The sequence below is a fragment of the Schistocerca cancellata genome, chromosome 5, assembly GCF_023864275.1.
Source record: "Schistocerca cancellata isolate TAMUIC-IGC-003103 chromosome 5, iqSchCanc2.1, whole genome shotgun sequence".
Lineage (NCBI taxonomy): Eukaryota > Metazoa > Arthropoda > Insecta > Orthoptera > Acrididae > Schistocerca > Schistocerca cancellata.
Window position 1 is genome coordinate 227997919 of NC_064630.1, and position 16915 is coordinate 228014833.

Consider the following 16915-nt stretch of genomic DNA (forward strand, 5'->3'; position numbering starts at 1 on the left):
GTCATTGACATTTAGGAACAAACAAGATGGTGAACACTTCTTCACCTGATTACCAAATTAGCAATGTTATCAACATACCTGTGTGTTGCTCAATTGAGCTGCATGTCTATCTGTGAGGCAACGATTGCCTTGATCTGCAGTGGCAAGTGGATATCCCATAATGTTCATAGCAAGGTATCTGATACTATGCCCATGTTAACTTTACTGCGCAGATGACACAGTTACTGCAATGGCTTGCTATTGCAGATCTCTTCCTGTGTTAGCACTTGCCTAATGTGATCATGTGATCTTCCTGGGAGGCAGCCGCATGTTGTATCAGTTCTGTCTTGAGCTTAGTGTATGTACCTTTCTCAGGTGGTGCGGTAATGATATCTTGTAACTTGACTGCAAATCTGCGGTCCAACGGATTTAAGACAAGGGCAAACTGAATCACATTGGCCATTTTTTCCATGCAGCAGAAATATGCCTCTGCTTGTGCAAACCAAAGAACAGGATTGTGTGGCCAGAATGGTGGCAAAGGCTTAGTGCTAATCCTGAAACAGTGTACTCTTCAACCATTGCATGGTTCACTGTGTCTCTGACACACTACTTTTCCCTCCGGGCACCTTTGGATCACCATTTGTCAGTGCTTATAGGGGAAATGCTGCCCGACAGTTGTCAGATGTGTTCTATATATAGGAGGAAAAAACTCAGGAATGGAATAACAGATTTTATTAATTCCAACACATTAGGCTACTCTCCACTCATAACTCAAGAATAATTGAATTGGAGCATAGCCTCCTTACAGAATCACAGTTTTTAATCAGAAAGGATGTTGAAAAACATCATAGCACGGTATCAGAGTGTAGTCAAAACAGAAAATAAAGTTAAATCTAAGCTAAACATGTGCATGGAGAAACAAATTGCTCATAAAACCCAGCTCTCCTGGTGGCCAGGGTAGAAATACTTGAAAGCAATTCTCTTGCTATACAAACATGATACTGTACCATCACTGCAAAACACAGGACTTCCTGCAAAAGATGGAGACTGACGCATAGTGTGCAGCAGCTTCATTCAGATCAGGACAACTAACTTTCTTAGAAGATTTTCATTAAATAACAAAATCTGACATCTAATATTACTATTCTTCTCTCGTGGTCAACAAAAGTCATAAAACATAAATGGGAAAAGCAAAAATATCTGATACACATGACAAATATATTCATTTAGCTCTCTGTTTCCAATGTAACAATTACTTCTGTATTCTACCATTAGTTATTAAGTTTCATTCCAATAATCAAACAATGGAAAATCCAGGATGGAATGTACAATATTATGAAAAGGAAAATTGCTGCTCACCATGTAGTGGAGATGCTGAGTCGTAGACAGGCACAACAAAAAGATTCTCACAATTAAAGCTTTCAGCCATTGGCCTTCATCAACAATAGACAACAGACACACATACACACACACACAAGCACACACACTCATGCAAACACAGCTAGTGCTCATGTTGCAGTCTCAGGCAACTGAAACCTTACAATTGCGTGAGACTGCAGTCATGTGCTGTGTTTGAGTGTGTGTGTGTGTGTGTGTGTGTGTGTGTGTGTGTGTGTGTGTGTGTGTGTGTGTGTGTGTGTGTGCATATGTGTGTCTGTCATCTGTTGTTGAGAAAAGTCAATGGCCCAAAGCTTTAATTGTGAGGGTCTTTTTGTTTGGCCTATCTGCGACTCGGTATCTCTGCTATATGTTGAGTAGCAACTTTCCTTTTCATAATTTTCATAACAATAGCATGACAATAGAGACCATCAAATTAAGCCCCCTGCCCATCCATACTTTAATCCACGATAAATACAATTTTGCAAAACACTTAATGATAACCACAACATTCTAGGATAAATTGTAATAATTATTGAAATTCAACTAAAATGTATGTAAGAATGAACTGATAAATCCACATAAAGCATGCATGCATGCTTCGTCAATGAAGCAACAAAGTGTCATCCTCCCTACATGCCCCCAAATGCCAAGTGCAACCATGCCTATGAGCACCTGGCTGCAATTCAGTATCAAGATGTCTCTTCATAGCATGTGTGGGCAGCGTGAAGTATCTTGTAAACACGGGTTCAGACCTTGCAATATTCCTCCATCCTATATTAGGAGACAGCAGGGAAGGCTGAGGTACCCTACCTCACAGGCAGCAAACAATTTTTGCCATTAAAACTTACTGCACACACAACAGCAATTTAGACCTAGGACTACACCATACATATTTGTGGATGTTTTCTGTGGCTGACGAAAATGAGCTGATCCTGGGTGCAGACTTTCTTAGCCACTACAGGTTGCTAGCCAACATAACAAATGGCCAGCTCATTGATGTGACAACAAATTTAAAGACAGTGATGCAGCACTGGCAGGCCACATTGTACAGTATAAAAACTGTGAAGTGCTCTAGACCATATGATGACATCCTCAAAAAATTCCATGACCTCACTTGCCTGGCTGGTGCACCAAAGTACATTAATCATTTGATGGTGCATGACACAATAACCACGTCCTGCCCTCCCACATCATGCCACCCACATCAACTCGCACCCAATAGACTTGCAGTAGCAAAGGCAGATTTGAAGGTCACACTGTGGGAAGGCACAGTTCGACCGTCAACCAGCCCATGGTCATTGGTGCTACATTTAGTCCGAAGGAAGACAAGTCATGGTGCCCATGTGGGGAGTGTCATGCTCTTAGCTCACAAAGGGTGCCAGACAGATCCAGTCCCACACCTTCAAGACTTTAGCCACGCATTGGCAGGCTGTGCATTATTTAGCAAGATTGATTGTGCAAAGGCATTTACCCAAATTCTGGTGGCACCTGAAGATATTGAGAAAACAGCTATTGTAACGCCCTTTGGGTTTTTTGAAAGCCTGTTTGTGACATATGGTCTTTGCACTGATGCCTATATTTGGCAGCAGTCCCTGGATGGCATATTGTGAGGCTTGCCATTTTGTTTCACATACCTTGACGATGTCCTGGTGCAGTCCAAGTTGCTGAAGATCCCCTGCCACCACCTAACTACCTTCTTTCAGCACCTGAGTGAAGCTGGCATCATTGTCAATCCATTGAAGTGTGCATGCAGTGTCATGAGAAACTAGGTCCATGGCCACTTAATTGCCTCCACCAGATTGACACCATAGCTGGACAAAGTGCAAGTGATTCTAAACGTGCTGTGTCCTCAGATGCACAAGAAATAACTCCATTACCTTGGCATGTTGAACTTTTACGGCCATGCTCTGCCCAATGCTGCCACCATGCAAGAGCCCATGAGTAAGGCACTACACAGTCCCAATTCGAAAGGAATAACCCCAGTGAATTGGATAGACACACTGAAGTAGAGATTCATGGACTCAAAATGAAATGTCACAGGAGCAACACAGTGCGATCTTAGATGTAGTGGTGAATGCCAGCCAGACCGACATCAACAAGGCGTTACAACAGCACCTTGGTGGGAGCTGGCAGATGTTTGGTTTTATCTCTAAGAAGCTATCGGAATCGCAATGCACTTGGAATGCTTATGGCGAAGAGTTGCTTGCGGTATATGCAGCAGTGAAATACTTCCACCCATCAGTAGTAGTCTGACAATTCATCATCTTCACTGACCACAAACTGATTACTCATGTGTTTCACAACAATCACTCTGTTCACCGTGTCATATCCAGCAATGTCACAATTTACTACTGACATCCGCCATATTTCAGGGATAGACAACATAGTTGGTGATTGTTTGACCTGAGCGTGTGCCATTATATCATCCTTGTGAAAACACTGAGGACGTTGGCAAAGTCCAGGAGAATGATGAAGAACTGCACAGTTTCTGTCACGCCACCTCCAGCAGCTTGCAACAGAGGTTGGTACCTGTCCCCTGCTCTACATGGAAAATTTGGTGTGACATCTCAGCCAGTGCACACCAACTGTTCCTCCCAGAGAAATTCCGGTGCAGTGCCCTCGACGGTGTGCACGTGCTGTAACACCCTGACACCAACAGGATTTTGATCCTCCTCGCTGTGTGTTTTGTCTGGTGCAGGTTTCAGAAGGACTGCTGCAAATGGGCATGCTCTCACATGCCATGTCAGCTTGCCAAAGTCAGGAGGCACCTTCCCCAATGCAACATGTCAATTTGTGCATGTCCATGTGGACCTCATTGGCCTGCTCTCTCCCTCTCTTAACGCACATGGTATCTTATAAGTATAGTGGACCACTTCACTCACTGGCTGCGGCATCACCAATCATAGACTTCACTGCCAAGACCGTTGCCACCACATTTGTTGACACCTGAGTGGCATGCTTTATATGTCCCAGTAATGTGATGACTGACCACAGTCGCCAGTTTCACTGCACATTGTTCACACACGTCGCCAGACAGTGTGGCATCCGATTACACGAGACAACACGCTACCATCCGGCGTGAAATGGCACGGTTGAACGGCTCCACAGGACTCTGAAAGCTGCCCTAACTTTCCATGACACCTCATGGCCTGAGGCACTCCCACTGGTGCTGCTCGGCCTGCAAGTAATGCCAAAGGAGGAGATCGATGTGGCACCTGCCGACCTTGTTTATGGACAGCCTCTGACAAGACTGGGTGATTTTGTAGCAGTATCACACCCACATGGAGCCATGGCACCCACTCCGGTAAAATGCCTGCGCACTCAAATGGCTGGTCTCCGAGAGCACGAGACGATGCAGTACGGCACTGGGAAGATATTCGTGCACACCAACCTGCAGCACTTCATGCACATCATGTTGCATACCGACACAGAACAGTCACCTCTCTAGCTCTCCTACTCTGGACCACACCATGTGATCACCTGAGGGAAAAAACGTTGGACATTGAGTGCAACAGGAAACAGTCTACAGTCTCAACCAACCGCATCAAGCCAGCTGGCAACTTGCCTGCTCCAGCAACCACATGCTTTTTAGTCCCCGAGGAAGATCTGACAGCAGATGACACTATTTCCACCAGCAGTCAGACAGATCCCGCACCCGTAGCCACCAGTGATGTGCAGCTGCAGCCTGCTGTTATTTTGGCACCACATACACCTTCCACCACACCAACCAGGCAGCCCGTGCTGCTGCCCGGACCCTCACCACAGCTGCCAGTGGACTACAGCACATGCCCTGGCCTCCACGTCTGATTCAAATGTCTGTGTTGTAGAGATCCCATCCCCAGCTGAACACACCTTCAGCCGATAGATCCAGTCGAGCTCCAGACAGTGCCTCCCATGTCCTTTGCAGCTCCTGGGCCTGTGTTTGTGACTCTGTGGCTCTGCCACATTGGGTGTTAAGGTAAGATTGGTGTTTGTGCTAGCTACTGTATTTGCATTGCAATTGAGCTCCACACATTGCCCTCTGTGCCACCGGGCTTGTCCTTAGCAGCTCTAGGACCCACGTTGAAGTCGTGAAGACACCATACTCGTGTACACTCTCCGGGTCTGTGTTGCCTCGAGTTTTGAGGCTGGATCAAGCAATGCACTGTGCTCCCGCAACTGAGTCAGTTGATGAACTTGTGGGACATGCCACACGTGAACACCTGGACTTGTCATTCTTGATGTCACTCTGAACAATTTAAAAAGTGAAATTTGTTCTACTGTAGTGCATTAACTGTAGCACTAATGAACACTCCACGTCGTTATTAAGATATCAATGCATTGGCCTTTGAGACATCTTCCCAACTGACTTGCAGCCACACACATACACCACACTTTGCTACAGAAAGTTTCTAGCCAGCACATGCTACCGGCACTGTCACTAGCTGACAGTGCAAGGACACGCCCAACAACGCCAGTCCGGCATGCTGACTTCATGGGCCACCAGCCCTCCACTGCTGACCAGCCCAGCGCAGCTGTGCCCACACTGTCACCATGCAACATGGGAACTTAAACAAATGCAGTCCATGGACCGATCGGCATTTTTTTTTTTTTTTTTTTTTGCATCTATGGAATGCTGCTCCCTGAGAGAAATGCATGAAGGGCAGAGCTGCAGCACAGCTGACACAACTAAATGGTGCCAGGCATTCACATGGCCCACACATGCAGCTTTCCTGCTACACAAAATTTTGGCAATGGTGCATCATGCACAGGCCCATGTGGGACAAAGCAGGCAGGCAGTGCGAGCTAGTAAACGCGATGCAACTAATGTCTCCAACCTTTCTCGTCATCTCCGACCTTTCTCGCCATAAACCAAGCTAAGTTAACACGATCCCTCACAACCGTGTATGTGAAATCTTGCACATTTTCTCATTTCACGACGTGCATCCATTCATTTTGTAGAGCTTTTTCTCCCACCTGTGAAAGTCATGACAATCCATGGGTCACATAAAAAACTGGACTTTCGGAGATGCAACATTTGTTTTGTGTGATCCACATGGTCGCGACACAGCTCATCACCAGAGTGTATACCCCACCAAGATCGGTCATTGAACCCTACTGCCAGTACAATGGATCTGTATGTATGGACATTAATGATAAACGTTGTTTGTACTGTCTTGTAAAGTATGGAAAAATAAATGTGTGTCACTGACAAAAACGATTCCCATCATTTCCTGTCACCAAGTCTCACCCTTGAGCGTAGTGCTTGGGTACAGCAATAAAGCCGGATTGCTGCATGCTTATGACTGTAAGCAGTGACAACCAAGTCCACACTTCAATATATATTTGAATAGAGCTTTTTAACAGTGTTAACAATAATCCTACCTTTGCACAAAAGGCATCTTTTGAATATTTGTTGTTGTGTTTTGGGTTGCATAATACCACAAATTGTCAAAACTATTTTGAAAATTTTAATTGTGTCCATCAGCACTACTTTCAGTTTCACTTCCTGAAAGTAACCATTTGTCTCCTTGTAGTTGTAAAATTTTCTCAGGAGACTTCTCCTTTTCATACAACTTAATACTTTGTATATACATGTGTTAAAACTAAACCACAGATTTTCATCTTATGGTGTGGTGTTATTTCAGAACAAGCAACTGTGTGATGTACAGGTGTGGGATAGACCATGGGTGCCTGAACGTGAAGTTACAGAACTAAATTGCACTGCAATAAATGCAAGGCGGAAAAGAGAGGTGAGTGAATGTTCTGAAGAATGAGTTATTAAACTTTTTTAGGCTGTTATGTTATCTAGTGGCAGTGAGTATAAGAGGATTGTTCTTTGCCTCACAATATTTACCATATTTACTGAAGTATAAGATGATCTTGGGTATGAGGTGACCCCCCCCCCCCCCTTTTCTTAAGAGGCTCATTGAAAAAAATTATTTTTGTCTTATTCTGACTAATCAGAATTACAACTGTTTTACTGATGTAAAGTATCTGCCAAAAAGTTAACATGTATCTATTCTAAACTTGCGCCATGTATTGTCTATATTTTGAAAATACTAGAAGAAATAAAATAAACAGAAAGATTGGTTTACATTAATTTTCAGACCATTTTGTTTTCTACTTTTTTTTCTTACTAACCCTGTAGTCTGTAGCATGTCTCTTCCATCCAAAAATATCAACAGCCTGCTACCCTCTCGTTGGCTGTGTAGAACCAGCTGACACTCTCCCTTTAATTCCAGTCATATGTCATGGTGAGTGTCAACAACATTGTAGCGAGACACACATAAGTACACCTCTGGCCCCTATCTACACTTTTACCATCCTCTGCAGAAATGGATACTGTTGTTGAGCATTTGTCCAATTTTAAAGTCAGTTTGATTCAGATTACAAGTAGATTCAGGCAAACTGCTGTTTAAATGTGGTAGATGTTCATAAAAAGCCAAAGTAGGTTATATAGATTCTCATTGATGGCAACATGAGGAAATTTGCCACTCACTCATCATTCCCCTCACCACAATATTCAAAGCTCACAGCTGAGCTGGTGTCACTGTTCCTCTTCCAACCCTCACCTTGAGAAACTGTGGAAAAAGACTGCAATATCGTCTACAGTGCAGGTCATATGTAACAACACCAACTAATATACGAAAGAAAGATTGTAGTTACAATTCTGTCCCATCCTCAGACTTCTGCTCATCCCACAATCCATAGTGATGTGTGTTGTTACTATCCCCGTGACAGGTCTTGCCGCTGTAATTTATTCTAGTGATAAGAATTACAGTTAGTTTAGTATAATTTAATTCCTTTGTCAGATATTTCATTTTGGATTAATTTTTCTTCTTGTTTCAACTGAATGTCACAATCATTTTCTAAAGACGATTAAAAGGTGGTAACACTTTTACCCTGTATTCTAATACATGAACAGTGACCAAATTTGTAATTTGCAACCCACTTAGTAAATCATTACAGTCTCCCATAACCAAATAAAATACTGGTCTGGTTTCTGAATCAATGTTTTTTTAAGAACAACATTTCTGTTTTTGAATGTTACCTTTACTTAAAAATCAGCATTAATTTTTGTATACCTAGTCCAAATGTGTTTGACAATGTTTATTGCAAACCTGTTCAAATATGATACAAGTTTGTACAATGGTAGAATTTAATGCTATTTCTTTCTGTGTTTCACAAAATTGTCACATTTTAATCCAAGCAATAGGCTGTTGCAGTGCCCAGTTCATAGGTTCTTGCATATCTCTTGCACTAGTGTCATGTGAGTCAATGTCACATAATCGTTCAAGCAATGTTGATAACAATGTTTATTGCAAACCTGTTCAAATACGATACAAGTTTGTACAATGGTAGAATTTAATGCTATTTCTTTCTGTGTTTCACAAAATCGTCACATTTTAATCCAAGCAATAGGCTGTTGCAGTGAACAGTTCATAGGTTCTTGCATATCTCTTGCACTAGTGTCACGTGAGTCAATGTCACATAATCATTCAAGCAACGTTGATACTGTATCAAACAGTTCAACATATTGGGAAAACTTAAGCCTTTTTCGATGCAAATATCAATTGCCGAGCCTTGCCTTCCTGAATTTTTCAAAATAAATCTGCACAACTTCAATAGCCAAACCTTCATCTCTAAATGTAAGATGACTTCTATAAATGTAAGACTATTCTATACAATCTACCATCTCAGGCTTATGTGTTTGTTGTCAGTAGTTTGATAACTTTAATTTGGGAAAAACAGAAATATATACTCTGCATGTAAACTGTTATGTAGACACTTGTGGGAGGCCTTGCAGATGCACATTTATTTATTTATTAACAGTATTATGAGAAGGTGAGTTACTACTCACCATATAGCGGAGATGCTGAGTTTCAGATAGGCACAACAAAGAGACTCTCACAATTAAAGCTTTCAGCCATTAAGGCCTTTGTCAACAATAGATGCACACACACACACTCACACACACACACACACACACTCAAGCAAACGCAACTCTTGCACACAATTGCAATCTCAGGTAACTGAAACCACACTGCAAGCAGCAGCACCAGTGCATGATGGAGTGGTGAGGGGTGGGGGTAAGGAGAAGGCTGGGAAGGGGAGGGGGAGGGGTAGTATGGTGGGAGTGGCAGACAGTGAAGTGCTGCAGGTTAGACAGAGGGCACGGGAGAGGTTGGGAGGGGGGGGGGGTGTAGTGGATAAGGAGAGAAATAAAAAGACTGGGTGTGGTGGTGGAAAGACGGCTGTGTATTGCTCGGATGGGAACAGGGAATGGGCTGGGTGGGTGAGGACAGTGACTAATGAAGGTAGGATGTATTGCAGGGAAATTTCTCACCTGTGCAGTTTAGAAAAGGTGGTGTTGGTGGGGAGCATCCATAGGGCACAGGCAGTGAAGCAGTAATTGAAATGAAGGATATCATATTTGGCAGAGTGTACAGCAACAGGGTGGTCCACTTGTTTCTTGGCCACATTTTGTCATGGCTATTCTTGTGGACTGAGAGCTTGTTAGTTGTCATGCCTACACAGAATGTAGCACAGTGCTTGGCTTGTCCAAACCACTTCATTTTTCTGTTAGTAGACGTATCGCAGGTTTAAGCTATGTTACAAACAGAAAAAGAGTGCGATGAACAGAGCAGTTACAATGTTAGTGGATATTTCTTCGTTTATCGTCGAGTGCATCCCTAAGGTTATTTCAGATAGAAGATTTTGACCTCCGACAGGAGGTCGCAAAACTTCATTGAACTCTTTTCCCCCATCCATCCTACTGCTCGACTGTCGCACCTTTCGACTTCAGTCTGTTAGGTCCAATGAAAAATGCTGTCCATGGGAAGCAGTACATGAATGATTTGGAGATTATTGGTGCAACAAGATGGTATGTCCAGCATCATCCAGTAGCGTGATACCATGCAGGAATACAAGCCCTCTCAGTAAAGTGGCTCAAGGCAATCAAATTGAATGGAGACTATGTTTAAAAATAGGGTTGGAGCCAAAAGAGTGGGATATAATATGTTATATTGGAATCATGAATGAAACGAACCTGCTTTCAGAAAAAAAATTGTTGCATTATTTATTGAATGTCCCTCATATACAGGATGGCCGCTATCGACAGGGGATCTCAAGTTGATTCCGTATTTCTAGATTTCCAGAAAGCTTTTGACACCGTTTCTCACAAGTGACTTCTAATCAAGCTGCGTGCCTATGGGGTATCGTCTCAGTTGTGCGACCGGATTCGTGATTTCCTGTCAAGAAGGTCGCAGTTCGTAGTAATAGACGGCAAATCATCGAGTAAAACTGAAGTGATATCAGGTGTTCCCCAGGGAAGCGTCCTGGGACCTCTGCTGTCCCTGATCTATATAAATGACCTGGGTGACAATCTGAGCAGTTCTCTTAGGTTGTTCGCAGATGATGCTGTAATTAACCGTCTAGTAAGGTATCCGAAGACTAGTATCAGTTGCAAAGCGATTTAGAAAAGATTGCTGTATGGTGTGGCAGGTGGCAGTTGACGCTAAATAACGAAAAGTGTGAGGTGATCCACATGAGCTCCAAAAGAAATCCGTTGGAAATCGATTACTCGATAAATAGTACAATTCTCAAGGATGTCAATTCAACTAAGTACCTGGGTGGTAAAATTACGAACAACTTCAGTTGGAAAGACCACATAGATAATATTGTGGGGAAGGCGAGCCAAAGGTTGCGTTTCATTGGCAGGACACTTAGAATATGTAACAAGTCCACTAAAGAGACAGCTTACACTACACTCGTTCGTCCTCTGTTAGAATACTGCTGTGCGGTGTGGGATCCTTACCAGGTGGGATTGACGGAGGACATCAAAAGGGTGCAAAAAAGGGCAGCTCGTTTTGTATTATCAAGTAATAGGGGAGAGAGTGTGGCAGATATGATACGCGAGTTGGGATGGAAGTCATTAAAGCAAAGACATTTTTCGTCGCGGCGAGATCTATTTACGAAATTTCAGTCACCAACTTTCTCTTCCGAATGCGAAAATATTTTGTTAAGCCCAACCTACATAGGTAGGAATGATCATCAAAATAAAATAAGAGAAATCAGAGCTCGAACAGAAAGGTTTAGGTGTTCGTTTTTCCCGCGCGCTGTTCGGGAGTGGAATGGTAGAGAGATAGTATGATTGTGCTTCGATGAACCCTCTGCCAAGCACCTAAATGTGAATTGCAGAGTAATCATGTAGATGTAGATAAATGCGGCCAAACTGCAGGAAACGACAGCTGAGAGGATAAGAAGCAAAAACAGGTCATATGGGTGTACAGTTACAAACGTGTTCCAAGGAGGTACAGCTACTAGAAACAGGAGGTAAAAGATCTCCGACAGTAACCCCAGTACCAGCAACAGGCAGATGGCCCACTAGTCTAAAGTAAATCAGAAAACTGTGTGCAACATTCTGCATGAGAACTACCAGTATCTGTGCCACTTACAACACGTGCATGGTTGATTAACTACGAACTTGTCTTCACGGCGATGGTTTTGTCGCTGGTTCGTCGCACAGACCACGACCGTGCTTGAATGTCTGTCATTTATCTTACTCACAAATGAAGCTACCTTTGTGGGAGGAACAGTACCATCAATCTTCACAACGCCCACCTGAGGGCTATTAACAATCCCCATAATATGATGGTAGCGAATCATCAGCACGAGCCTTAACATGGATTACTGGCGACTGCCTCCTGCGACCAGTATTCCTTCCACAACACGTCACAGCCGAGGCATATCTACGCTCCCTGTTGATGACCCTGTCTCTCTGCTGAAAGATGTGCCTTTGGTGGTGTGAAGGGTACTGTGGCTGTTACAAGATGGTGCTCCAGCTCACTACCCTCTTGAGTGCGGAGCTGAAACACTGTTTCAGGCACAACAATCCCATTTCCTGGTGTGTTCCCATGTGTCCTTTCAATCATTAGAACCTACACAGTCAAAGAACTCTTATTTCTGTCTTCAAGAGAGTACCTCCCGTGGAATGAATTTCCAACTATATGTCCATGTGACCTTGAATGCTCTGTATCTCTCAAGGAACGTTTCCTGCAGTTTTTCGCCATTTACCAAAACCACCCTCCACAGACAAAGCTGACTCAAAAGTTGTTCATAATACACTCTAAAAGAAAAAAAGGAACGTCGCACCACAAAGGACTTATCCGTATTGGGTAGGTACCGTCAGATATGATGTACATGTACAGACAAACTAATGATTACAAATTCAGAAAAATTTGGTGATTTATTCAAGAGAACGGATTTCACAAATTGAGCAAGTCAATAAAGCGTTGCTTCACCTCTGGCCCTTCTGCAAGCAGTTGTACAGCTTGCCATCGATTGACAGAATTGTTGGATGTCCTGCTGTAGGTTAGCGTGACAAATTCTGTAGAATTGGCGAGTTAGATCGTCAAAATCACGAGATGTTTGGAGGTCGCTGCCCATTGTGCTCCAAACATTCGCAATTGGGGAGAGGTCTGGCCACCTTGCTGGCCACAGTAGGGTTTGGCAAGCACGAAGACAATCAGTAGAAACTCTCGCAGTGTGCAGTTGAACGTTGTCTTGCTGAAATTTATGCCCAGGATGGCTTGCCACGAAGGGCAACAAAACAGGGTGTAGAACATTATTGACGTACTGCTTTACTGTAAGTGTGCAGCAGATCACAACCATAAATGTCCTGCTATGAAAAGAAATGGCACCCCAGACCATCTCCCCTGCTTATTGGGCCGTATGGCGGGCGACCGTTAGGTCGGTATCCCACTGCTGTCCAGGGCGTCCCCAGACACGTCTTCACTGGTTCCTGGGGCTCATTTCAAAGCGGGAATCATCGCTGAAGACAACTCTACTCCAGTCAATCATATTCCAGGCCGAAGACATGGCTGGAGACGTCCCAGACAGCGGTGGCTACCAACCTGAATGTTGCCTCCCTTATGGCCCAACAACCAGGTATGATGGTCAGCGGTGCAATTTCTTTTCACAGCAGAACCCCTTTGTTTGTCTACCACAGCACCCTTACAGCATAGCGGTACGTCGATGGTAATGCCCTTCATGGCAAGCCATCCTGGGCTTGCATTTCAGCAATATAATGCCTGCCTGCACACGTCGAAAGTTTCTTCTGCTTGTCTTCATACTTGCCAAATTCTACCTTGGCCAGCAAGGTCGCCAGATCTCTCCCCAACTGAGAACCTTTGGAGCATTATGGTCAGGGCCCTCCAAACAGCTCTGGATTTTGATAATGTAACATGCCATTTGGACAGAATTTAGCTTGATATCCCTCAGGAGGAGATCCAACAATTCCATATCTGCATAAGGGCCAGTGGTGGGCCAAGGCGCTACTTCTTGCTCAATTCGCGAACCTCTTTCTCTTGAATAAATCATCCAATTTTTCTGACAGTGTGATAGTTTGTCTGCACATGTACAGTCGTGGACAAAACGAGCGAGACCCCTCGCCTTTTCGTTATGCTGAGCTTTAAAGTCTGCTACACAGCATAACAGGCAAGACGATGAAGTGCTACCAGCATACTACGCACAGGTGTGTAATTGGGAAACTATCCGAACTTTGTCAGACTGTTTTCAAACATGAGTAAGACTATATTAATGCTGATTAGTGTGTTATACACAACACGTAAATATACACTCCTGGAAATTGAAATAAGAACACCGTGAATTCATTGTCCTAGGAAGGGGAAACTTTATTGACACATTCCTGGGGTCAGATACATCACATGATCACACTGACAGAACCACAGGCACATAGACACAGGCAACAGAGCATGCACAATGTCGGCACTAGTACAGTGTATATCCACCTTTCGCAGCAATGCAGGCTGCTATTCTCCCATGGAGACGATCGTAGAGATGCTGGATGTAGTCCTGTGGAACGGCTTGCCATGCCATTTCCACCTGGCGCCTCAGTTGGACCAGCGTTCGTGCTGGACGTGCAGACCGCGTGAGACGACGCTTCATCCAGTCCCAAACATGCTCAATGGGGGACAGATCCGGAGATCTTGCTGGCCAGGTAGTTGACTTACACCTTCTAGAGCACGTTGGGTGGCACGGGATACATGCGGACGTGCATTGTCCTGTTGGAACAGCAAGTTCCCTTGCCGGTCTAGGAATGGTAGAACGATGGGTTCGATGACGGTTTGGATGTACCGTGCACTATTCAGTGTCCCCTCGACGATCACCAGTGGTGTACGGCCAGTGTAGGAGATCGCTCCCCACACCATGATGCCGGGTGTTGGCCCTGTGTGCCTCGGTCGTATGCAGTCCTGATTGTGGCGCTCACCTGCACGGCGCCAAACACGCATACGACCATCATTGGCACCAAGGCAGAAGCGACTCTCATCGCTGAAGACGACACGTCTCCATTCGTCCTTCCATTCACGCCTGTCGCGACACCACTGGAGGCGGGCTGCACGATGTTGGGGCGTGAGCGGAAGACGGCCGAACGGTGTGCGGGACCGTAGCCCAGCTTCATGGAGACGGTGGCGAATGGTCCTCGCCGATACCCCAGGAGCAACAGTGTCCCTAATTTGCTGGGAAGTGGCGGTGCGGTCCCCTACGGCACTGCGTAGGATCGTACGGTCTTGGCGTGCATTCGTGCGTCGCTGCGGTCCGGTCCCAGGTCGACGGGCACGTGCACCTTCCGCCGACCACTGGCGACAACATCGATGTACTGTGGAGACCTCACGCCCCACGTGTTGAGCAATTCGGCGGTACGTCCACCCGGCCTCCCGCATGCCCACTATACGCCCTCGCTCAAAGTCCGTCAGCTGCACATACGGTTCACGTCCACGCTGTCGCGGCATGCTACCAGTGTTAAAGACTGCGATGGAGCTCCGTATGCCACGGAAAACTGGCTGACACTGACGGCGGCGGTGCACAAATGCTGCGCAGCTAGCGCCATTCGACGGCCAACACCGCGGTTCCTGGTGTGTCCGCTGTGCCGTGCGTGTGATCATTGCTTGTACAGCCCTCTCGCAGTGTCCGAAGCAAGTATGGTGGGTCCGACACACCGGTGTCAATGTGTTCTTTTTTCCATTTCCAGGAGTGTAAGATATGAATGAAAGAAGAAACACTAATTAGTATGAACTGTACTAATAAAAATTAATTTCAGCTTACTGAGATAACGTAACTGTTTTAGTGAGACAAAGTACCCCAGATCTTTACGAATTAGCAAAATATTATGTGCATTCGGTCGCGAAACGGTCTGTGTCAACATTCAGACCAGTCATACTCGATTACCGTTGCTGACCTACCATGAAAGTGTGGAAATTTAGCAATGCGTGAAGATTCGTAACGAAATTCAGCTCAATATCATTCAGTGGCTCACTTAAGTCAGTTCGATTATTGACTGAAGCGGAAAAAGTAGGCAGTAACAAGTACGAAATTCTACAAGAGTTTCGTAGTGACATCCACAGGGCGCTGGTACAGAATAAATGTAGCAATAAAACGTATTGGAGGCGCGAGAATTTCTTAAAATTGCTTTACTGATAGTCTATCTGCCTCCATCGAAAACGAACCAGACATTTTAGCGTGTAAGGATTCAATTGAAGCGGTGGCTCACCTGCTAAAAAGTATCTACACCATAGCGACTGCGCATTAAAAACTTTGACCGTCGTTTTCCCAGAAGCGGTCGAGCTTATGCTGATTAGCCAAAACACGTGTTCGCTTATTTTTGTCCCCTCTTTCACTGAGCGAAGCTTCAGCAACATCGTGGTATGACACTTGGCGGGTCCCCTCGTAAGTGGCGTGCGTTGCGATTCAGTAGACAGAATACGTCCACTTTCCTCGATTACTCATTGACACGTTTGGAAACTTTCGTTCTAGTAGTGGCAGTTTGCATTGTGTGGGCTGGTTTTCCTGATAACGATCTACTAATGGACTTTGCTCCTAATTTACGTAACGGTCTATGTTTGTTTATTTGGATAGTCCGTTTCTTAGTTGCCATATTTCGTTATAATATTTTCCTTTGTTTCAAAACGGCAAGTTTAGATGACCACTGCAACTTGGTGACATCAGTAACAATTTAATACTTTGAAACAGTTACGTGTGGTGTACGAGGAGTGTACTCTGTTGAATGAGGAATACATTAAACACAAAAGCTGCGTCCAGTAACAATAATTAATTTTCGGTTACAGGACAAAACACAAGTCGAAATACTGTATATTCATCTCAGTACCCAGTCAAACTTAAACTAGAACGATTGAAAACATACTTTTGTGGGGAAGGCCAACGAAAGATTGCGTTTTATTCGCCGTACGCTAAGAATACGCAACAGGTCTAATGAAAACGCTGCCTAAACTACGTTTGTCCGTCCACTGCTATGCTATTCCCGCGCGGTATGGGATCCTTGACAGACGTAATTGACGATGCACGCCAAAAACGTCCTAAGAACGGTAGCAAGATTTGTAATGTCACGAAATAGGGGAGAGAGAGTCCCAGATTTGATAAGCGAGTTGGGGTGACAGTCATGAAAACAAAAGCGTTTTTCGTTGCAGCGAGATCTTTGAACGAAATTTCAATCACCAACATGTGTTCTGAATGCTAAAACATTATTTCCTCGGGA

The 16915-nt window shown here is 44.5% G+C and overlaps 1 protein-coding gene across 22 annotated transcripts in view; it reads left to right on the plus strand.

Moving 5' to 3' along the window:
* LOC126188844 (uncharacterized) overlaps nucleotides 1-16915 on the plus strand; it is a 2133693-nt gene that overhangs the window by 1031176 nt on the left and 1085602 nt on the right. For 14 of the 22 annotated variants that reach the window (XM_049930484.1, XM_049930467.1, XM_049930483.1 and 11 more), the window contains one exon: nucleotides 6987-7091. The exons of the other annotated variants lie outside the window; for them this stretch is intronic. In XM_049930484.1, coding sequence (XP_049786441.1) covers nucleotides 6987-7091 — 105 coding nt within the window. The remainder of the gene's footprint in view (nucleotides 1-6986; nucleotides 7092-16915) is intronic. 22 annotated transcript variants of the gene reach the window in all.